Here is a 23,312-nt window from a genome sequence, read left to right as displayed (position 1 = left end):
ATCCGCCATCCACATGGTGAAATGTATCTACCTTATTTTTAGTATTTAACGTGTTAGGTATTAGCTTAGCATAATAGTGTGTGGTAAGGTTTAGCTAACTTCACATTAATGGTTTTATTTTATCGTGTTACTAAAAACAGGGCCATGGTCATTGATGTTCAATTGCACAGCCTAAATGAAAAAAAAAATTGTGTTGAGACCAATAAATGTGTTTTGAAACTTGAAAATGCGATTTATTTACCTTGTTTTTATTATTGAACATGTCGTGTATTAGCTTAGCATTAGAGGTGCGGTGAGTGTTATCTAACTTCGTATTTGTTTTGATTTTGAATTTTAGAGCATTTTAAGAGTTCATGATTATTGTAGTTAAATTGCAAAGCCTAAATATTTAAAAAATGTAGTTAATTAGCTTTTTGTTTTTACAGGTAAAGTATGTGGAAAGTTTGTTGGGCTAGCAGGGGAACGATTTAAGATGCAGAGCATAGGTTAGCATAAGTGTCATTCTCTTGTTGTCGTAATTCAGTTACAGATCTTAAAAAGAAAAAAAAGTGTTAAGAACATCATTTTTTTCATAGGTAAAGTACTTGTAAAGTTCGTAAGTTTGCGTTTTAAGGGTAAAAAATAAATCTGCAGCACGTAGGTTAGCCTAAGTGTAATTTCTTATTGTTGCAATTAAACTAACCACCTTCAAAGAAAAAAAGGGCTTGGAAAAAAAGTTAATTTGCTTTCTTTAGAGGTAAAAAGAATGTAAAGTTTATTAGCATGCTGTCTAACAAGTGAACAAATTAAGCTGCAGTGCTTAGGTTGGAATAGACGCAATTTCCTGTTCTATCTAAAATAATATTAATACATCAAATGATCATTTAAAAAAAAAAATCACATGATGACACATGATTTACCAGCTGCCAGCAAAGAAAACAACTTTTTTTAATTTTGTAAAAAAGAAAAAAATCCCCACAGTTGTGACATCACATGGAGAGAAAACAAATGTTACAAACATCAACAACAGCACCAGAACCAACGCAATTGTCAGCAAACACATTTATATAGAGAGAATACCATTTAGCATCTGTTTGTGTGTGTCTATATCTTTTATATAAAATTAAAAGCGTGACAGGAAATAACAGTCAGTGTGTTTGAACTTTATATTGAATCTAAGGGGAAAAAATGGTGCAATAGAGTACTATTTGAGATACATCATATATACTTTGATATATACATCTTTTTGTGTTTATATTGCAAGTGCTTTCAGTGGATGGTTTTGTAACGACAAAAAAAACTTCGGAACCGACTACGATGTGTTAGCTTTCTTAGCGACAGCTATGCCGCCGAGTTTCGTGGGAAATTCGCATCGAAAGAATATGAATTTTAAATAAGAGTAACATGCTGGTGGTCTTGTCTGGTCGGAATGTCATTGACGGAGTTTTATGTAAAAAAAAAAAAGAAGCTTGTCGATGTTATGCTAACCTACGATCTGAAATTGAACAGGTTGAAAGCTGGTAAATGTTGCCATTAATTTGAAAATAAGTTAAATATCCTTACTATTTGGGTTACGGTAAAAAGCTAAGCTATATTATCTAGTTGAAAATGTTGGTATTTTTTGAAGTTAATAGCCTATTTACCAATAAATAAATAAAAATTAAACGCTAAAATTCACTATAATAATCCTTAATAACTTTGTTATGTAGAATTTTACATTTTGGCTATGGCCCCGAACCCCTCAAAAAACCTACAAAAAATTTCTATGCTGCGTAACATTATGTTAGCTAGTTGAAACTGTTTATATGTGTTGAAATTTCTACATTTTCTGCCAACAAATTAAGAATTTTACCATGAACTAGATTATCTGATCATTTTGTCGTCATGTGGAATTTTACGTCTCACTACCAAAGATAAAACTATTTCTATGCAATGCTAAACTATGTAAAATTATTGTTTGAGTTACAATATTGTAAATTTCGGGAAGCGCTCAACTTGAAAATACTATTTTGTTGCCATGCGATCTATTCATAAATAAGGGTATTATGTCTGTCAAATAATTTGAGTTGGTCAATACTATGCTATGCTAACCCGTGTTCAAACTTAAATTGGTTTTTAGGTCAGAAAAAAATTGGAACGTTGTAAGCTGGTATATGTTGACATTAATATGAAAAGAAACTATGTTACTATTTAGTTTATGATCAGAAACTGTGCTAGCACTATGTTCGCAAACTGTTGTGAAATATTGAAGTTTATAGCTTATTTACCAACAAATGGACAAAATAATTCTAGGCTAAAAGAACTACAATAGATGATCATTTTTTTATCTATGAATAACAATGAAAGATTTGGCATCATGTGCAATACAGAAAAAAGACCATTTCCATGCTAGGCTAAGCTAACGTGTCTATTATTATGGATTTGAAAAAAAATCGGAGAGAAATTTTAGAAAACGATCAACTTCATGTAACGATTTTTTGTTATTTATAACTGTACGAATGCGATCTGGTTGCAAAGGAAGTTCTTTATGTGTCAAGCATTTTACAAAGAAGACCGAGTGACATTTTGTGTTCCCCAAATCTGAAACATGGACGACACATCACAACGTCTTTGAACTAATTTCAACGCGTTAGCATGCACATGCGACATAGGAAATTCTCATAAAAGAATCAAGATCGTATTTACACCACATGTGTTAAACTCTTGAGGTCGTGATTGTAGAGTTGGCCAATAAGATCATCCGGGTTGCATATTCACAAGAAAAGAAATTCACGATATATATCGGACGATCTAATTGGCTGTTTGACTGTGAGGCTTTCTGTGATTTCTCCGAACAATTCTAGGAAAAAAAGCACCGCGACACGGACATGGGTATTATTTACAAGCCCTTTTCAAGAAGGGAAAGACAGGAAAAAAAGATTTTTGGTAAAATAACACAGGAAAAACTCGTAGAAAAACCTCACGATGTCTTTCGTAAAATAAAAACCCAAATCTGGAAACATTCCCACCGCTTTCCGGAAGTTCGATCAAGGCACATTCGGAAAATCCCAAAATAGCGTCAGCTAAAATCGCTAACGTTACGAAGAAAAGGACGGTTCAAGCCCCGCCCCCTTGCTGTCTGTCAACATAGTTGCCAAGGAGATGAGCATAGCTATCATCGTAAGTAACTTTTTGGGAAGAAAACAAAACGAACTTGAAAAGAGAAATCTTGATCCGTTCAATTAGTGAAATCTATTTGTTGACGCACATTAGCTTAGCTGCACTGTTTCGCGTGTCGGCTCATCAAACAATCGGCTTATAGAACTGTCAAAGTGCGACACCATTTGGTGTTTTCAGCAACCAACTTTGCTATTATTGTACTTAATGACTTAATCTTTGCACTCGCATTTTAAAGAAACGACTAGCTTGTGTAGCTAGCATCCAAAAACTAAACTTCACTAAACTAAATCAATGAAACTGATAGGTAGTTTTCGCCTAACCCTGTGAGCTATCGAGCAAAAAAAACCAAACAAACCCAAAAGTAGCAGATTTTACTGCATTAGCCTAGATGCTAACAGACCGTAATAAGCCCTCAAAAAGCTTACTAAACAAAAATAAAATTACAGAATAGTGTCCACCTTTTTTGACTTGATAAACTTGAGATCACGTGTTTGTTATATTTTCCAGTTTTACTACAAACAATTCGTACAAGATGGCAGCCAATGACGGGAATAGCACTTCCATCTTAACAAGATGGCGTCCAGTTGTTTTGCCTTTTTAAAAATTGGAATCGGATCAGAGCCGCAAACTGATTAGCGGACAATGCAGCACAGAGTTCTTCGAGATGTCAACCAAAGCTAGCAAAAACATGAAAACTAGCTAACAAAAGAATCAATAAAATGGGATAGATTTATATGGAAAGCATTAAAATTTTTGTTTTGATATATCAATGTCTCGCTAACAAAACAGCTAATATTTAGTTTGGCAGAATCGCACGGAAGAAACGATTTTAACAATTTGTATATATCGGAAGCGACTTTGAATTCGCGTTTAAGGACATCGTACGCGAGAAAACCGTAATATTTGTATGTTAGCAACATGATGCAAATAAACGCAATCTCAGGGATCAAAAGTATATATGGAGGGATACACAGGTATTAGTTACGTAGCAAATAAAATGTATCACCTAAAAATCTGTAAACTACAGCGACCCAATTAAGTGCTTTTTTTCTTAGCTACCTACAAAATGTTAAAAAATCTTCCCGTTAGTCACATTTACATATATCGTATTTATTACACGAGAGTGACGCTAAGGTGCTAACAAAGATTTAGCAAGTGCTGCGTTTAAGTGCCTCCATTTTGGTTTTAGGTCCTCCTCAGGTTTAGCATTTGAATGCTAAACAAAATCACCACAACAAAAAAGCTTTTAGGGAGGAAAGCTTGGGTAGTTTTTAACATTTATACGTTTTCATTGACTGGTTTCGGTTTCACCGTAGGAAGGAACATCGACACAAATAAAAATATGTCATGCTAATAACTGGGAAAAGGTTTTGGTTACAAAGTTTTCACAAAAAATGATGCTTGTTCCACGTTTATACACGAAAAAACAAAACAGATAAACATCCAGTTCCATGTTTATAGTTTCGATGTTGCCAGGAAACTTAACCGCCAGTTTAACGTCGCTCCTCGACGACTTTTGTTACACGATTGTTGCTGGAGAGTTTGTTCGGAAGCCGGTCGGTCCTCAAATGTTTTTCGTTGGTGTTTTTACAACATTTGTTAGAAACCATCTTCAAAGCATGGAAAAATATGCACAAATGAAAAAAAACATCGAGATGAAGAAGACAAAATCCTCCACGTCTGTGTGACCACCTTTGCGCGAGATGCAATCGGAGAATTTTCTTTGTTCATTTGGTCATTTTCGGAAACGACAAAATTGAAGTGAAATTTGAAAAATTGTGATGTTCTTCCATTTTGGAGGAGGTTCCTTTTAAAAAAGTCAAACTTTTGCGATAGCTAACAGTAATTTTTTGGGCCGAGTTTTTTTTTTTTTTAAGAATATCGTATAGGAAAAAACAACCAAAGAGGACGTAATGTGGTATCTTAATAGGGGGAAAAAATCCATTGAGGCGTTCTTCTAGACTCAAAACTGCAAGTAAAGGATCTTTTCTTCTTCTTTTGGAATATTCGAAAGTTTCTTTTCTGGGACGTTTCGGTTAAAAACATTATAAAACATAGAAAACAAACAAAAACAACCCCCCAACCTTCCTCAACAAAAGCGTGTGGTTTTTCCTTCACACGTTATTTTTTTAGCTGCACTTTCCCATAAAGTGGGAATGACTGGATCGGCGCCACCCGCCGGATCGGAGGGAGTGTGGGGGGCGGAGCCTAACTTGACGGACAGTTGCGATCCGTATAGAGAAGGCAAGCAGAAGAAGGCTGGTGGCCAGTTGTGGGCGTGTCCGGCATCCGCCTAGTCGGTGAATCTCTGGCAAGCTTTCTTCCAGCGGCAGGCGGTGCACCACATGTCGCGGTTCTCCATCCCGTATACTTTGCGGCACTTTTTGCCTTCGCCGCGTACTTTGCGACTACAAAAACAAAACAAGAGATGAGCAAATAGCATTTTACGGGGGGGTTGTGGTCCTCACCTGAGAGCTGCCGTAGCTCTGGGTGGCGACGAGAGGACGGCAATTGTCTGGGAACGCTGCTCGGCGGAGCCCTGGCTCTTACTGGGAGATATCTGCAGGGGGCGCATAAGCGTTTTGGTGTTTAAATGCTGTGCTACAGTGGTACCCATTTATACGTGCACCTCTGAAACACAAGAATTTCGGTATACGAGTACTTTTGCCAACAAAGTTCTTGCGCGCTCTACAAAGAAAAATCCAGATCACAAGCTGTTCCAGAGGCTACCACTAGAAATTTCTCGTTTTTTTCTTCTTACAGTATCCCTTGTTTTTCGTGGGGGCTGCGTTCCAAAAAGGTCACGCGATAGTCAAAATGTGCTTTGCATTGACACCTTTGTCTATTTCTTTTAAAAATACTATATTATATACATTGAAACCAAAGAACAAACCCGATTTATAGGCATATCAAAGTACTGTACTTTATTGACGTTGAAAAAAAAAATTCTGTAACTTATACATCATATTGTCTCATCTCATTAGCTGCACCGCTTATCCTCAGTAGGGTCGCGGGGGTGCTGGAGCCCATCCCAGCAATCATCGGGCAGTGGGCAGGGGACACCCTGAACTGGTTGCCAGCCAATCGCAGATATCATATTGTAATTCTAAAAAAATATCTTCCTGCTTTATTGCATAATTGTATTGATAAGGGACACGATCCACTTTACTTTACATGATACTTTGTCGCCACCATGTGTACATTACAGAAAACTCATTTACTTTCCGGTCAGCAATCCAAAATGTTGAAAGATCCATATTGGACCCCCCCAAAAAAGTCTAAAGCTTTACATAAGCCTTATAAGGAAGGCAACATACTGTAAAACCACATTTTAAATATTGAATGTCTTTTATTGTGTGTGTTTTAACCTGTCTGCCATTTCTGTAAAGCACTTTGAATTGCCTTGTGTATAAATTGTGCTATACAAATAAACGTGCCTTGCCTATTTATGCACAAAAGAAATACTGTATCTATATTCATTGGAAAACGCTAACAATGTGTCCTGTTTGTTTTTTTAAAGGAACTAAATGTTTTTCCATTGTCAAACCTTTTTTTTTTTTTTTAAACGCCAGGGAGCCACTAGGAAGCGCCAAAAGAAGTGAAAAAGATTGAAAAAGATTTGTGCGTATGTAATGTAGTTTATGTGTACAACTCGTACTGCAACCTCATTGAGGCGCAGGCAGACACAAGCTGAAAAGGGGCGGGGCGACTGTTTAGCCAACCAGAATGCCGAACACAATGCGCGATGAAAGCCCTCAAAGAAGCAAAACCGCTATATGTAAACCACAGCGAGAGATCACTGTACTGTATTTTTGGACATTCATTTACTATTTGAATGCGTTTTAATGATCGGGAAGATGTGTATTTAATATTTAAGGAAAATTTGTTTTTTAGATAAACAATTTGAGCTGCGAGCGCAATCAAAGAACGAATTAAGCTTGTATGAAGAGGTACCACTATGCTTTGGAGTTCAAGTGTGTGTTTCCTGACCGTGCTGCCGGTGAAAGCGACGGGCGGCGACTGCCACGAGATGCTGAAGCCCGAGCCGTTGGTAGGCGTGAAGCTGTAGGAGGCTGCCAGGTTGGTGGCGCCGTTGGACGGGATGGACACTGGTGCTGTTGCCTGATTGGGAAGAAGGTGTGGTTTAGAATGGGGCTGAGACACGGTTCATACAGCTTTTTCATGGCACTTTTATAGGATTTCAAAGCAGATTTCCCAATTCCTCAAGTAAACTCTTCTCAAGTTAAACTAATGTGTGTACTAAGCTACTGTTAATATGAACTGGTTCATCTGAGCCACTATTTTTATAAAAAGACATTTTACTCTTTACTCACCCAATATAGACTGGGATTGTATATGAGGCGCGCAAGTCACACACAAGCTGTGTAGTGCTGACCGACTTTGAGCACTCAAATAAAGTTGCTATTTTGCTTCTTGCACATTCTTTATGCTCATTTAAGATCTTTTTCTGTCAATCACTTGCTTGCAAAAGCTTGTATAAACTGACATGAATTCCGCCGTTCTGCCTCAACAATGTCTGCGCAGCTTGGCTACTCACACTTATTTACAAACATAAAATGGGGTCTATAGCCTCTTTTTTTTGCAACATTTTAGCCATAGTTTGTATTTTCCGTTTTCTAGCCGTTGTTCATTTAAACAGCAGCCTAGAGACATCCCTGTATTTTCACCTGTCCACTTGGGCGCAATGTCGACTCACTGACAACACCATACAAACTAATGCCGGCCACAGTTCATCACGAGGGAAGAAGAAATGCAATGGCAAAGCAAAACCACAAAAGAGCAGTGTCTGTACCATTTTAAGCAGACCTATTTTATTTTGCTTCATTTAAAGTAATCAATCAAGTCAGACTGCCGAGAAACACGCCAACGATTGCACAGTGACGAGCAATTCACCCAAAATTCAGGCACTTTTCAAACCTTGAAAACACAACATTAAAATTCAAGCATTTTCAAGGGTTTCAAGCACCTGTACAAACACAGCTAAGGCTCGGTCTCCTCACCTGGTAGGCGTGGTCGGCATGGATGAGGTAGAGTGCGCTGGGCGCAGAGCGGCTGAGCGGCGTAGCGCTGCCAGAGTGAGGCTCCTTGGTGCAGGGTGGGGGCAGGTTAGGGGGTGTGGCCCCGTGGGGATCCGGGGGCGTGGCCAGGACGGAAGGCGTCACGGGCGATAGGCTGCTCAGGCCCTCGGCTACCGTGTCCGTGTTGAGCTTGATCTCCGTGTAGTAAAAGTCTTCCTCGCCGTCGCTGCAGTCAGAGTCGCAATTGCGCCTGGAAGCAGGAAGTGACAAAAGCGTGAGTAGGAAGTTATCTTACCGAGCAGGAAATAGATCCGTACCCGAGGTGGATGGTGCGGATGTGCCTCTGGATGCCGGCGGCTGTACTCAGGACTTTGCCGCAGTTCTTCCACAGACACTTGAACATCACCTTCATGGAGTTCTGCAGTAAAAATAGAGCTTGGTTAGCATGCTAGGAAAGATCTAGGTGGCTGAGCTAACACTAAGATATGACATTTTTAAAAGATGGAACTGGTCAATGGGTCTTTTGTGACTTACCGTAACTGCGCTTAGAAAACCCAAATTACCCAAAAATTCGAACGTGCGCCTTATAATCCGGTGCGGTTTATATACAAGAAAATACAGTGGGTAAAAATGGGTATATTTGTTCATGTATAACGCAAATGTTTTTTTTTCAACTTAAAAACTCAAGGTCTGCGGCACGTTTTACACAATGTAGTATATTTTCGCATTTGTGCAATAATTGATCAGTTGAAAAATATTGCATTAGATGGAACGGAAATTGCACCCCGGTCGTGGGAGTAAAAGCGCAGAATCCGAACCACAAGTGATATACTGTACATGACATACGAAAAGGCAGTGTATTTGATCTCCTTATCCCACTATTTTTTACTCACTGTGCCAGAAACAAATGTTAGAGTATGGAAAAAACAGAAATAATGTAAAAAGGCACTACTCTTTGGTGTATCTGATGATGAATTGGATTTTGAAGGGAAATAAATACATTGTAAATTTTATGTTGGTATTGTGTTCAAAATTTACATTTTCAATAAAAGATTTTAATTGTGGTTGCACATATTCCACAATGTTTGTCACTTACAATGCTTAATTTGAGCTGAGCAAAGACCGAATTTTAAGAAATATTCAGGGGTGTGCCTTATAAACGAACAAATATGGTACGTACTTGAGTTGTTGTTAAATTATACTGCATATACGGTAACTGTTCTGTCTTTGGGAACACATTAAGCAGTCTTCGAGTGCCATCTTGTGGTCAGCATGTTGTTTGTTGCTAAAAGTAAAAAAAAGGGTAATGGCTGAGGCCATTGGCAGAATAACAGCAACTAAAGAAAATAAGTCTGCCTTTAAGGAACGATGTTCACTCGTTGTCTAGCTGGCGAAAAGGGGGATACTTCGGAGTGAGGACAGCACAGTAACTTTTTATGAGGGAATGAATAATTTTAGTGGTGAAACCAGACGTCATAATATTAATTAATGTTCTAAAAAATACATTATTTCAATGCAAATGTATCTATCTTTTATGCAACCCTAACTTTTACTGAAGTTTTAATTCCACGCGTCATAGTCCTGTGCGACTTATATATGAAAAATGTATCACAAAAAAAAAAAATCTTTTTGAGAATGTGCCCAATATTTAGGTGCCCCTTATAGTGCAGCGTATACGGTAACTTGTAATTCTATGCTCTTTAGATGATGAAAAGGTAAGCTAATTACCTAATAACTCATTTATCTTAGAATTGCATGCCGTAATGTTAATACTCATTACTCGACCTTGCGCTTTCGTGGAATGGGCTCGTCAAAGAGCAGGCTGCTGCCGTCTGTCTCCTCCAAACTGGGATCCTCGGGCCCCGCGTTGGGGGGCCCTCCGCCTGGGACCCGGAAGGGCTTGAAACTGTCAGCCGAGAGGGGCGGTGACGGCGTGGACGGGTTGGATTGGTCGCTGGGCGCCGACCAGCTCCAGTAGCCGCCAGATGAGCTGTTGCTGGATGGGGTAAAGGGAGCCGAGGAGCCGTTCTCCTTCCATGAGCCGTTCAGGGTCTCTGATGCAGAAGAACAATGCGTTTTTTGTTTTTTTTTGCTGCGCTACTGTTTTGGTTGGCAAAAAATAGAGTTGGCTTACCGCTGACTTTGACGGGCGGACTCCTGACCAACGGGCTTGTGGACAGGCTGGTGAGTACCATGGCGGCCGTCACTTTATCCATGTCTACTTCCTCCTCCGACCGCCTGAGTAAACGCAACAATGATGAAGCTAATAGCTAAAATGCTAACTCCCCAATCCACTCATTCAATTCCAGATGTTTCTCTCAGATAGGAAGAGCTGCTGCCAGCCATTTTCTGCCATTTTTATTCGTTTTTGAAGGCAAACAGAAAATATAGTTATATATCAATATAGGCATAGAACATATCAAAAGAAAGCATCGACTTGTATCATTGTTTAGTTAACAACAGTTGAACATTGCTTAGGTCCTTGAAAATACTACTTCTGTGTTTTTGTTTTGTTGCATTAGTGATACATCCAATATCTTAACAATGCTTTCCATAAGCACAAGAGTACTTTGTTTGCAGAATAACATTTTATTGCAAGAACACTAAACTTATTCATGAACTATGCAAGAACTTTTCAGCACCATATGTTTCCTGTGACGTGATCTCACGATTTCGGTTACCATGGCAACCGCCTTCCTGCGGACACACAAAAAACGGCATCCCTCTTGGCCCAAACGATGACTAGGGGCCTTAGTCATCTTTTTTAGAAAGAAAAAAACTCTGGTCGATATTTATCCATGTGTTGCCTTCTTTCATACACAGCTTCACTAACTACATGCCAAATGAGGCCGCCTACACACTTCCATCGCTAGTTACGAGAAAAAAAACATTTGGAAGTGTGGGCTTCCGTGATGTGTAGACAAAAATCAAATGAAATCCACTACTGTCAACTAGTGGTGATTTATCATACTGAAATAATTCCCAGAGCCTCGAAACTTACTGATGAGCTCTGCCAAACCCTTAATAATAGTTATATTAAAAAAGGGATTTTTACGTATTTTTGACACTGAGGGATGAAGCTTCCGAAAACACATTTGTACGTTATGGCACTGAATGAGGTAAGTGACATTATCAGCCTCCAAAAACCAGCTCTCTTAGCATTTATAAATAGCCGCCAACAAGCTAGCTGGAGTTATGACTTTTGTGCTTGTAAGCTACTTTGGGACTTCTGGGGTGGGTCACTCCAAACAATTGGTCGTACAAACATTGACCAGGGTTGATTGACGATCCGTTAGGCAGTTGGTCGTTAATGAAGCCCTCCGAGGCTAACTCCCGAGCTCGTATATCGCGTCTTAATTACGAGTATTCGCCTGTCAAGCTGTTATGATGGCTCACTGTTGTCATGACGACACCTCCCAAGGTGACCAGGAAGTGAAGGAGTTGTTTGATGGATGTGTGGCCTGTACTGACATTTGTCCTCTGAGAACCACATACACAAATATTCAAGTACTAGGGCACCTTTATTATTTATTTTAGTACTTAAATTTATGAAACATCAAAATGTGTTTGAAAAACAAAAACATAAAACTTTTCATAAACTTAGAATTTGACTGAAATAATCTGTTAGTATTTTGTTAATTTGTGTATTTTTTTTATTGCGTAAAATGGCCAAAGAATTACTTTTCTCATGTTACAAGAAAAAATACAATAAAATATATTTTAGAAACAACTATATTTTTTAAATCATCTGTCAAGAAAAATAATCCTTAGAATTAGCAAGAACAGAAATACTTTCAAATGTTAAAAGTATTATTATTTTACAAGAAAATAAATAAATACAATATCTTATATATACATATATATACATATATATAATATACAGACAGACAAACAGACACTTTATTGATCCCCGTAGGGAAATTCACACTTCTAACAGTATCCTTGTGTTGAAAAATAAGTTAATAAAATAAAAGAAATAGAATACAAAAATACCCAATATAACATGTGAGTATTTAAATAGTGCTACGTAAAATACACACTGTAATAAAAATAGGGTAATATGCAAATGTGGGGGTGGGGTTTAATGTGGGCTTTTACTCCCCCGGGTGGAGTTACAGAGCCTCATGGCATGACGAAGAAGTTATCTCATATATATATATATATATATATATATATATATATATATATATATATATATATATTTTATATAAAAATACTAATGTTCAAGATTAATCCTAAAAATTAGTAATGTAATCAGATATATATTCTCATGTTTATGACTATTTTTGTTTATTTCTTTGCAGAGTAGAATGGCCATTTCAAGTAGCATTTCTCCTGCTTTTACTAGAAACATATTTAAAAAAATACAATCAAATATATGTAACAAATATAATACAAACATATTGAGCGAAATAAACCGCAGATGGGAAAACTTTGTTCCAGTTTGGGGTGGTGGGAGTTTTGGGTGCTCTGCTGGAAAAATACTTAACTGTTGTTGCGGAGCAAAACAAAACGTCATCCTTAAAATGTTCACATGCATGCTCGACGTCACATGAAAGGACTCCATCACTCAACCACAATAAAGCGTACCGCATGCGTGGAAATCCACCCGGCCTCTGTATTTAGTTACCTCGTATAAAATCAGCACAGAACACTCCCACTCCCTGACGCGCCCGCCAACCCCCCCCCAAAAGTGGCCCCAACTTAACATAGTGGGGTCGATCTCGGTACAGAACAAGGAAGCCAGGTGTCTTTGCTTTCCAAGTAGGCCTGACGCTCATCAATCATTTCGGACCAAGGCCGATGCTAAACGCCGCACTGGATTACAGGAATTCACCCCCGCATCTCCATACCCCTCCCCTCTGAAACACACCAAAACATCTTCTAACATTCTCGCCCATCATATAACATCTTGGGGACTAATGCAGAGGTGGGCTTTTTGAGTCCGGGCTGCATTGGCTTATTAACAGGGTTCGAAAACCTTTTTCATGGCCAAATTCAAAGACTATCAAAGCGGTTTTGTCCAATTCCTCCTGTGCCATTAAATGAAGAAAACTGGTGTGAATCATGTATTTTGCAGAGCCACAAATAGATCTGCAATTTACATGTATGCGTTTTTTAATCTTGTGTGTGATTTTATTGTAAATTGCAAATATATTTGATTTATGAGACAAATCTCTCCCCATATAGGTGTTGGATAATAGGTTGCTTACATTTTCAGTAGCAGGAAATTCTTCCCGTTACAAATAACCACTGGGAAGAGCTACATTCATTTTTTGCATGACCAATTATCCATCCATCCATTATCTGCACCGCTTATCCTCAGTAGGGTTGCGGGGATGCTGGAGACCATCCCAGCCCTCCTTGGGCAGTATGCAGGGGACACCCTGAACTGGTTGCCAGCCAGTCGCAGGGCACACAGAGAGACAACTCACTCGCTCATTCACACCTAGGGACAATTTGAACCGGCCAATTAACCTGACATGCATGTTTTTGGAATGTGGTAGGAAACCGGAGTGCCCGGAGGAAACCCATGCAAGCACCGGGAGAACATGCAAACTCCACACAGGAAGGTTCGATCTCATGACCTCAGAACTGTCCCGCACATGCGCTAACCACTGCTCCGCCGTGCTGAGGACCAATAATATATGTCCACAATCATAGTGCCAAGTTTATGTGTAGCATCTGTCCTTTTGGGTGCGACCCATAGGGGGCGATGACACTTCGAATGACATACACACTGATGCCAGCTGCCGTTAATCGCAAGGGAAGAAGGAATGCAATGACAAAGCGAAGTCACCAGGGAGCAGTGACGGCATCATTTTTAAGCAGACTTGTTGAGAAACATGGCAACAATTTCAAGCATTTAAAGCCACTTCACATAAAATTCAAACACTTTTCAATCCTTGAAAACCCAACATTAGAATTCAAGGTACCTCTTTATACAAGCACCTCTAAACATGAGACTTTCAGTATACAATTTTATTTGCAACAAAAAAACGTTCTCGCTATAACGAAGAAAATCCAGTTCGCAAGCATTTCCAGAAGCTACCGCTAGAGACCCCTAACAGCTTGTGACTGCTCACTGCCAGCATCAGCTAGTCCAGTTTGCATATGGAGGAGACAACAAGCGAAATGTGTGTGCGCTAATTTAAAGTTACAGTAACTTTAATTTTAAGTGTACATTCAGTCTCTCGATCTCATACCTGTCAACTTAATGCACGACTTTCTTCTAATGCCTTTGTAGGTATCGCCTTTGTAAACAAGCATTTTTCGCAGCTCAGTGAAACTAATATCAAAATCTTGAGCCATGCCCAAAAAAATGACCCATGTCTTTTTCCCAGCATGGCTTTCTTCCAATGTTTTTTCCTAGGCTGTTTACTCAGAGACAGTTTTCAGGGCTGAATTTCAAACATAATTTAAATCACCGGGCTACAATTTTCATTGTGTTTGCATTTTTTCGACAAATAGTGTAGCATAGATGTCACAATAAATTGTGTTTTTGGGGGGAGTAAATATACAGTTGTGTGTGCCTGAGTATGACAGTTTGATATAGAGCACTGCATATAGGACCTTTTTTATTATGACACACAGCGAGAACCCCTCCTTGAGCGAGCTAGATAAGGGGAAAAAAATGATCATCTGCTCTCTTGGTTGCACTCTACCTTGAGATGATTGACACACCACACACTCGTCTGAAGTGGCGTGTGCCCTACATTTCCCACTATACATTGGGGTGCCTTTATGCTACTTCCTATGGGGGTGCAATGAAAGCACATGGATGCCCTAAATGTGCCGTGTTGGAGGTCTTCCTTGGTGGCTTGCCTCTGGCACACACAAATACCACAAGAGGGTTTTCTCTTTGTCCACTGGAGCAGCATGTGATGAGGAATATAGGACTGCAACGATTAAAATTGATGACAGAAATGAGAAGGAAATATATCTGCCACAAATATATCTGCGATTTATGTATGCAATTTACCAAGACACATGATTTTTAGATCTTGAGTAAATTTCTGATATATTTGTTTGAGAAAAAAATCTCCATATGTTGTAGGTGTTGGGTAAAAATGATAGTAGAATTTAGCTTACATTTTCAGTTGCAGGAAGTTCTTTTCATTACATTTTACCGCTGGGAAATGCTCCTTTAATTTTTTTGCATTGCCCATAATGAACGACCATAATTGATGCGTATTCCTTGCTCATTTTATAGTGCCCTGTTTAGGTGTAGCATGCACCTGTCCTATTAAGCGCGGCCCATTGGGGGTATGACCCTTGATACGTCAATGAAATACAAATTAAGGTCAGCTATGGTTAATCATGAGGGAAAAAGAAATGCAATGGCAAAAAAGGCCACCAGAATGCAAAAATTTTAAGCTTTTACAAGTTCTTCATCCAAAATGATTAAATGTTTAAGGATTTCATGCACCTGTACGGACATTGTCCACATAATGAAATCAACTTCATTCTAAATTGAAGAGGAAAAAAAAGAATTATCCGATTATTCGACGAATCTTTTCTATAGTCGTTGACGTTTTGACAATTAAAATAGCCGGTAAATGTAGCCCTACATAAGAGGCTTTACTCTTTGTCCACCAGAGCAGCAGGTGATAAGGAGAAACAAGCAAATCCGGGCGAAATTTCAAGCGGGCGTCATTTTGATGACAATCACGACGACCTTTAGCACAAATCATTGGTAAATAACCCGTCCCCCCGCCTCTTTGGGCCATATCTCCTGCCTAATGCTGTAAACGGGCTTTCATTTAGGGCGAGGCACGCTCGATCTATACGATGCGGCGGCGAGCTAAACAAAGAGGAGAGGTTCAGCCAAGCGAGTAAATGAAGAGGCTAAACGTGCTCGGCTTCTGAGGTAAATATGAGAGGAAGTGCCCCCCCCCCCCCCCCCCCCCCGAGACGCTTTCTCACGTCCTTTGTCCTGGATGGCTCGATGTAAAGGAATGATCAGTACGAGAGTAGGTCAACACAAGAAAGCAGGAGGAAAAAAACTCTTTGGCGTATCTTATGATTTTTCTATGTATAAATATCTTAATAGGCTATTCTTGTAACCGTATTTATTGGTGTGTAATGCGGATTTTTTTGTACCCCAAAAAAGCAAACAAAGTTTGGGTGCGCCTTATACACAAGACTTTCCGGTAGTCTATATTGTATTACAGTAAATCGGTCGAAAAATATCACTGACCACAATTGCTCAAAAAACGGGATTCGAACTCGGATTGCTGCAGTGAGAGCATGGATTCCTAACTACAAGACCTCTGGGTTTAAAGACCACATATGAAAAGGCTTTATCATCACACTATTTTTGAATACATGGGACCATGATTCAACTAATTTAAATTAATTTATTGACAACGTGAACTATGCACACAACACCAAAATGAAATGTAAAATGTATCTATAGTCTTTCAAAGTCTGATTCAGTGTCGATTTATAGATCCGACAGCTCTTGCTCTCAGCCAATCAGAACGTGAAGCAAACCACAGCCGGTGGCTGCCGATTTAGGTCCGCCATCTCTGCATCACGAGTGATCCACCCACTTGTACAGTGGAACCTCTACTTACAAATTGATTTCGTTCTGGCAGTAGCTTTGTAACCTGAAACATTTGTAGGTTAGAGTGTTTTGTATCAAAATGGTTCGCCGATGTGTCTGGGCATTTGTAATGTAGACCACTTAAAACTAAAGTTCCCTGAAAGACAATGGGCTTGAACGCATGTCCCGCCTCACCTATGATTGACTGGCTGTTGAATTTTCATATAAAGTCTCAGAAATGACCTGTCGCAATTGTCATCATATTTGAAATCAACCATCAAGAAGAGTACCTAAACATACAACCCCCGTTTTAACTCCTACATTCACGGTAAAATGCTGGGAAAATTAGTTGGTTACAATTTTAACTAATTCCATGTAGGACAGCTCCCTATCAGCATCACAGCATGAAGTGCAGCTCCTCCCTGCCACGTTAATTCAGTATATTACCACGAAATATAAACCTGGACACGCCTTAAAAATGCCCGGAATGGGTTCTTTCTGTCATCAGTTATGAACTTATAAGTTATCTGCAAAGACAGCCTAAAGAAAAGGTTGCTTCTTTTATAGCATTAGATGCGCCAAGAAATAGGAGTGAGGTGATATATATAAAACTCATTGGGAAAACAATGTGGTGTACATACTATGCTTTACATTTGCAGTAAGAGTCTGTCAGAGCTGAGAAATCTGAATCTATTTCTATGTGGAGTTGGTACGGGGCGGACTTCCTGAATATAGCTCTGTATATAATAACCGAGACTCTTTTCTCCGAACGTTTCAGATAAGTTTGCGTAAAATAGGAAGAAATTATAGGGCTATGCTATCAGGAATGTCGACTAAAGAGTCGCTCGTTGTTGTTCGGACGCCATACTTGCTCTGCTTGTTATTTTTGGACATCGTGGCATAGGGCTCTCTGGCGGATCTATAAATTAGAGGTAAGATCGGGCCTCAAACATCCAGTCAAATCAATCTGAGCCCTGGATATTAAAGCCTGACCCACCTCGAGCCCGACCAATCAAATAGATTTGCAGGATCAAGCCAGAAGAAAACACCAATTTTCACATTTGTTTGTGAGGGCCACGCTTCCCTTGCTGACTGAGGGGGACTGAATCCATCGCGCGGTTGCTCCAACACGTGACACAAAGAAAAAAAGAAACAAAGAACAATGACGGGTGGAAAAAAATAAGAGAAAAAAAAGTCAGCAGGAGAGAAGCCCAGCACGACCCGAACGTAATGATCGAAATTATGGGCCTGACCCATAATTCAAGCTTAAGATCTTACCTCTAGTGTCAATAAATGATTTTAGTAATGGACCCATGTTTTCAGCAACATGGTATTGTAAAATATTGTGACGTGAGAAAAAAAAGTGCATTTTTGTGTGTCATCTATAACCCTAGTGGTCTAGTGGTTAAGAACAGGTACTCTCACTGCTACAACCCACAATCGAATCTCATCGTGATTGTTCTAGACACAAGGTTTGTGATCTACGACGCTTAGTTTGAGCTGAAAAAAGTGAAACTAAATTGTATACAGATTTTTCATGAAAGTGTGCATCAAACACGACTAAATAGAATAGATTTGTCGTCCAAATGACTGCGTGGGAAGGGTCGTTACGTGACTGTTGACTTTGCCGCTCATTGTGACGGAGAAAAGCGCTAGCCTAACCAAAACCCACACACACTCAGTCTTTTATGGCCGCCGCTCTCAATTTTAAACACTTAAGCCGTACGCTAAGCGTGGCGTCGCACAGGAGAGTCCAGGAGCTCATCTCCCAGGAGAATCGTGACAGGACTGGAGGAGGGGAAGGTTTTTCCCTTCCCAATTACACTTCCTGATGTGTGTGTATTTGCCCACGGCGCTCAGCAAAAGCCTTCGGTGATAGAGAGCGTTATAAAAGGCCTATCAGGGCTTCCAATCGCCTCCGGGCAGGACAAAGGATCCACCAGCCGCCACTTCAACATTTACCTAAAGGCCCCTGACTTAACACCGCCCCCCGCCCCTTTTTTCGTGACCCCCATTTTCACCTCGCTTTACTTTCCCTCCCCGGTTTATGTGCCGTTATTAACCTTTATTCGCCCGCTAATGCGTCATTTCGCGCGGGTTTTACGTTGCCCTTTGTCACTGAAAACAAGCCTTACTATGTGAATGTACAGTGGAAGCACGTTTCCATCTTGTGTCACAGATTATACACAATAAGTAAAAAAATAAAAACTAGGAATACATTTTTTGATGGCGTGGGTAAGTGAAGCTCCTCGGCTTCACTTCCAAGTAGTTCCTAGAATCCCAAAAAGCAAAAGCCAAATCTTTCACTGGAGCGTTGAATCAATGTAACACTAAATCAGGGGTCTGAAACTTGGGGCCCGTGGGCCGATTGCGGAACCAGGATGATAGCTATAGGCCCCCGCCTTAATATGAAAGTTAAAGTGTGTATAAATTACCCACACAATTTCACTGTATTCTGTCCTGCTACCGAAAGCAAGTGCTAAAAGCACAACGGAAGAAGACAAAATATGGAGACTCAAAGAGATCAAAACGCACCTTAGTACTTTTGAAAAGAGAAATAAGATAATACAAAGCCAATTTAATAAAAAAAAGAAAAGAATAGAAAATTAAAAAGAGGAAAGACAACAATGGAAAAAAAGCCAAAAAAGTAAAACTGAAAAATGAAAAGAAAAAGAAAAAAAGAGAAAAATTAAAAATGAAATGATAGAAAATTGCATTTTCCCCCTTTTTCGGTATTTCCTTTCTCCCTACTTTTCTTTAGCCAAATGTGGTTCTTTAGCAGTGCTTACTAGAGATATTTCAGAAATGTTCGGAAAAGGAAAGCGAAGGGGGAGGGAAATATATATGTATTTTTTTGTCTGACAACTTTCTTTAGAATAAATATTGAATATTAAAGGACCTTTATGTCTGAATCACCCTTTCTTTCTATTTAATACTAGGTTTTTATAAGGCTATTGATTTTTTATGGCTCCAGACATATTTGTTTTTCGGTTCGTTATGACTCTTTCAAAATTTGGGGTTGCCGACCATTGGTTTGACACAACATGTCCAAAGTGCGATCTCAGATACGGACCGAGATCAAACTTTTACTAGCCTGTGGCATCTGTCGAAATGTAATAAATAATATGCGACCAGTAATGTTGATCACAGCATAAAATAAATTTGTCCCCCCCAAAAATTCCTTTGGCCACCGTCCCCATTTCTGACATGGCAACTGTAAATAAAAAAACAAAAGTTGATTGTGAGTGCCGCCGCAAAAAGGACAAGGGGAAATTTGAGTATCTCTTCACTAAAATCAGAAACAAACGGCGATCCAGAATCTAAAAAGGGAGCGCGCACGTTAATGTTTATCGGAGTTGAGTCAAGAGAATTTAAAAGGTTAGCGTGCGTCAAGTGAAGCGAAACGCCACTAGTAAGTCGTCCTTCATTTTGCTCCATTTTGACTGTTATTGCTAATATTTCTGTTAGAACGTGTTGTTTGTTTTAATATCGCGGTCTTTGTGATCGCAATTTCAATTGAGTGTTCTGGTTCGAAAAGTTCACATGACCGCACTTTGGTGGTACCGGGATTTATGGGTATTGTAGTTGTTCTGTTGAAAGGTTTGTGTTGGAGGGAGGATAGTGAATGTTTCTTTAAAATATATACCATTTAATTGCGTTATTGTTTATTTGGTACTTGAAATGAAAGTGAAGTAAATTGTGTTTATTGTATTGTAGCTTTATAACCTACCTGACTGTCTGAATGACTGAATGCTGTTGGTGGATCCAGTAAAGGAAATTACAGCAAGAGTTGTAACACTGATTTTGCTTCTTTGGCACCTCTTCCGGTGGGGGTAAACAAAAAACAGACACAGCTTGTCAAATGAGAATGCTACAAAGGCAAACTACAAGGTTGGGACACTGATCGCCAAGCACTGCAAACCTTTTATGGAGGGTGAATTTATTAAAGACTGTGTCATAAAACGGTCGAGAAAATCCGATCGCCCTCACATAGTTTCAGCTTACAAAATCTGGCCTGCTCCCTGAAAAGTTTTGCCACCCCTTGTTGAACGTATCCAATATCAATTCATTGTACCTTGTATCGAGTATTTTCAGATGTCTTTTTTTGCATTCATAAATTTGAACTTTTTTTGTTTTTTTGTTGCTGCTAAATGTCATCGCATTCATTGCACTATTGTTATGATGCACACATCTTTTTCATTCACAAATATTGCACTTTTATTATTAACTTAGGCCAGTCTCTAAGCACTACATTTTATGTATATATATATATATATATATATATATATATATATACACACACATATATATATATATATATATATATATGCATGTATGTATATACGCATTTTATCCTCATAGTCTCATCTTGTTATCGCTTTAAAGTCTTTATCAAATGTTTACTCTGGAGTGCCATATCTAATCTTGTTGCATACAATGTTTCACAAGTTTGATATTAATGACAGTAAAGACAATTCAATTCAATTATAGAAAACAATCATTAAATTGCTATTTATAAACTTAACAATCATTTGACTTTTCACTTAGTTTAAGTTGGAATTAAAGGTTTTACCATGTTCTTAATATTTCTTTAGTACGGATTTTCCACACGTATATTTTAATAATAATAATAATAATAATAATTTCCTTGTATTGTCATTCTGTGTAACAATGCACACAGAACGAAATGTCGATTGCACCTGACCCGTTGCAGCGAGCCGATGCAGCCGCAGCCAACAGAGGGCGCCGCCGACCACTTTTTAAGTCTTAGGAATGACTCGGCCGGGGCGCGAACCACCGACCTCCCAGTCTCAAACCAATCGATATTGGAGTGAGTTGAATCAAAAAATGTTTTAAATCAAAACGAAATCCATCTTTCAAAAATGTATTGAAGTACAACCCGTAGGGGGCGTTGAAGCTTCACAGGCCAATTCCATACAAACTTATGGCAGCTGCTGTTAATCACGAGGTAAGAAGAAATGCAACGGCAAAGCAGCGCCACAAGAGATCAGTGTCGGCGTCATTTTACGGCACACTTGTTGACAAAAATGGCAACGATTTCACGGATTTACAAGCACTTCACCCAAAATTCAAGCACCTTTCAACCCTTGAAAACACATCATTAAAATTCAAGCTTTTTCAAGGATTTCAAGCTCCTGCCCGAACCCTGGTTATATCTCCGCTCGTCGTTCCGATCGACAGGTTTGCGTGGCCGATGGCAACCCATCTCACGTGGGAGGAACCATGTTGCGATTGATGCATGCAAACGCATAGCATCAACCGGCGCGTTATTGTATGCAAAAGATGCGGCGGTGGCCGGGATTGTACGCCATCACGTGCGCTGTGCCGCCGCACCAGACAGGACAAAGAACTGGAGACAGCGAGAAGGGGTTGGGGGGTGGTTGTGCTATTCAGCGGCGATGAGAAGATTGAAGGAGAGGGCGAGAGAGAAACGCAGAGGTGGAAGATGTTGTCGTTCGGAAGAGAGAAATGATAAAGAGCTTTTGAGAGGGACCAAAAATGGGAAGATGTGGCAAAGAAAGAGAAGGTTGTTGCTCTTTGTCCCCTGATGCAAACAAAGATTGTAAAAATGTGGACGATGAATTATGCAACGAGAGCTTAAACAGGTACTGATATTTGCACGACACCATACAGCGACATCTAGTGGTAAAAAATACGAAGTGTCCCTTTAACTCTGATCCTGAGGTATTGAAGCTTTAAAGTTTTGACACAATTTTTTAATGCAGTATTAAGACAGCAGCCAAACTTTTTCTGAGGTCCGAATACACGTCAACAAAATGATATGGAGGTCACTTTAATTTTAGTTACTGTAATAGAAGCCCACCAAAATCATTTTTTGAAAGGAAAGAAAAATAACCTTAAAAACTTTTCCATAAAGTTGGATAACAAACTTAAAGATGGTTTTTTTTTGTACTTTGATTTTACATGCGATTTTTTATGGATGTACAAAGTATTTATATAAAAAAAATGCAGACTGCATATAATAAGCGGCAGCCTTTCCAGCAGCTCCGCATTATTTCGCACTTTTTGTGATTTATTGTTTTAAATGTCTGCTTCCATCTTCGGTGTTTTTCATCCCGTTTGACAACTACACTTTGGATTACTTTCTATCCTATCGTGATGGGTTTTAACGGACAAAAATGCGTATATTCAAGGAGTCAATTCTATGCCTGAAGAAACCGTGGATGGAGAGCCGGAGCTAGCTAAGTGGAGTTATAAGTCTTCGGTACTGTCCGTAATCACGGTAAATGTGAACTCTCTACCAAATAAGACAGACTAACTAGCTCTGCTGGTGAAAAACATCAAAGTTTGTGTTTTACAGAAACATGGCTCACGTCTAGCATCCCGGACGCTAACGTGTAGCTACCTGGAGCTATCCGGCTTCAGCGCTGTTAGACAGAGACACAAAAGCCTGCGGGACGCGGAGAGGAGGTGGACTCGCAATCTAGGTGAACATGAGGTGGTGTAACCCTGGGCACAAAGATTTCCATCTGCTGCAAGGACGTCGAACTTTTGGACTAGCGTGTGACGTCATCCACCCCACTGTGGCTAAACTACAACAAAGC

General features: G+C 39.4%; 1 protein-coding gene and 1 long non-coding RNA gene across 2 annotated transcripts in view; one reads left to right on the top strand and one right to left on the bottom strand.

The window, feature by feature from the left end:
• Positions 1–894: 894 nt before the first annotated feature.
• znf704 (zinc finger protein 704) overlaps positions 895–23,312 on the bottom strand; it is a 50,164-nt gene continuing 27,746 nt past the window's right edge. Inside the window, exons 3-9 of the mRNA XM_088328744.1 lie at positions 10,312–10,415; positions 9,963–10,231; positions 8,495–8,595; positions 8,160–8,427; positions 7,129–7,260; positions 5,607–5,698; positions 895–5,546 (exon numbers count right to left, since the gene is read on the bottom strand). Coding sequence (XP_088184870.1) covers positions 5,432–5,546; positions 5,607–5,698; positions 7,129–7,260; positions 8,160–8,427; positions 8,495–8,595; positions 9,963–10,231; positions 10,312–10,415 — 1,081 coding nt within the window. The 3' untranslated portion in view covers positions 895–5,431. The remainder of the gene's footprint in view (positions 5,547–5,606; positions 5,699–7,128; positions 7,261–8,159; positions 8,428–8,494; positions 8,596–9,962; positions 10,232–10,311; positions 10,416–23,312) is intronic.
• On the top strand, positions 3,099–7,386 carry LOC148370931 (uncharacterized). Its single transcript, XR_015849739.1, has 2 exons — positions 3,099–3,138; positions 7,033–7,386. It is a non-coding gene; the product is annotated as an uncharacterized LOC148370931 (long non-coding RNA).

The sequence above is a fragment of the Urocampus carinirostris genome, chromosome 2 (genome assembly GCF_059441175.1).
Source record: "Urocampus carinirostris isolate Australia breed hairy pipefish chromosome 2, RoL_Ucar_1.0, whole genome shotgun sequence".
Classification (NCBI taxonomy): domain Eukaryota; kingdom Metazoa; phylum Chordata; class Actinopteri; order Syngnathiformes; family Syngnathidae; genus Urocampus; species Urocampus carinirostris.
The sequence above is the reverse complement of the archived record's forward strand: the minus strand, read 5'-3'. Positions and strand labels throughout refer to the sequence as shown.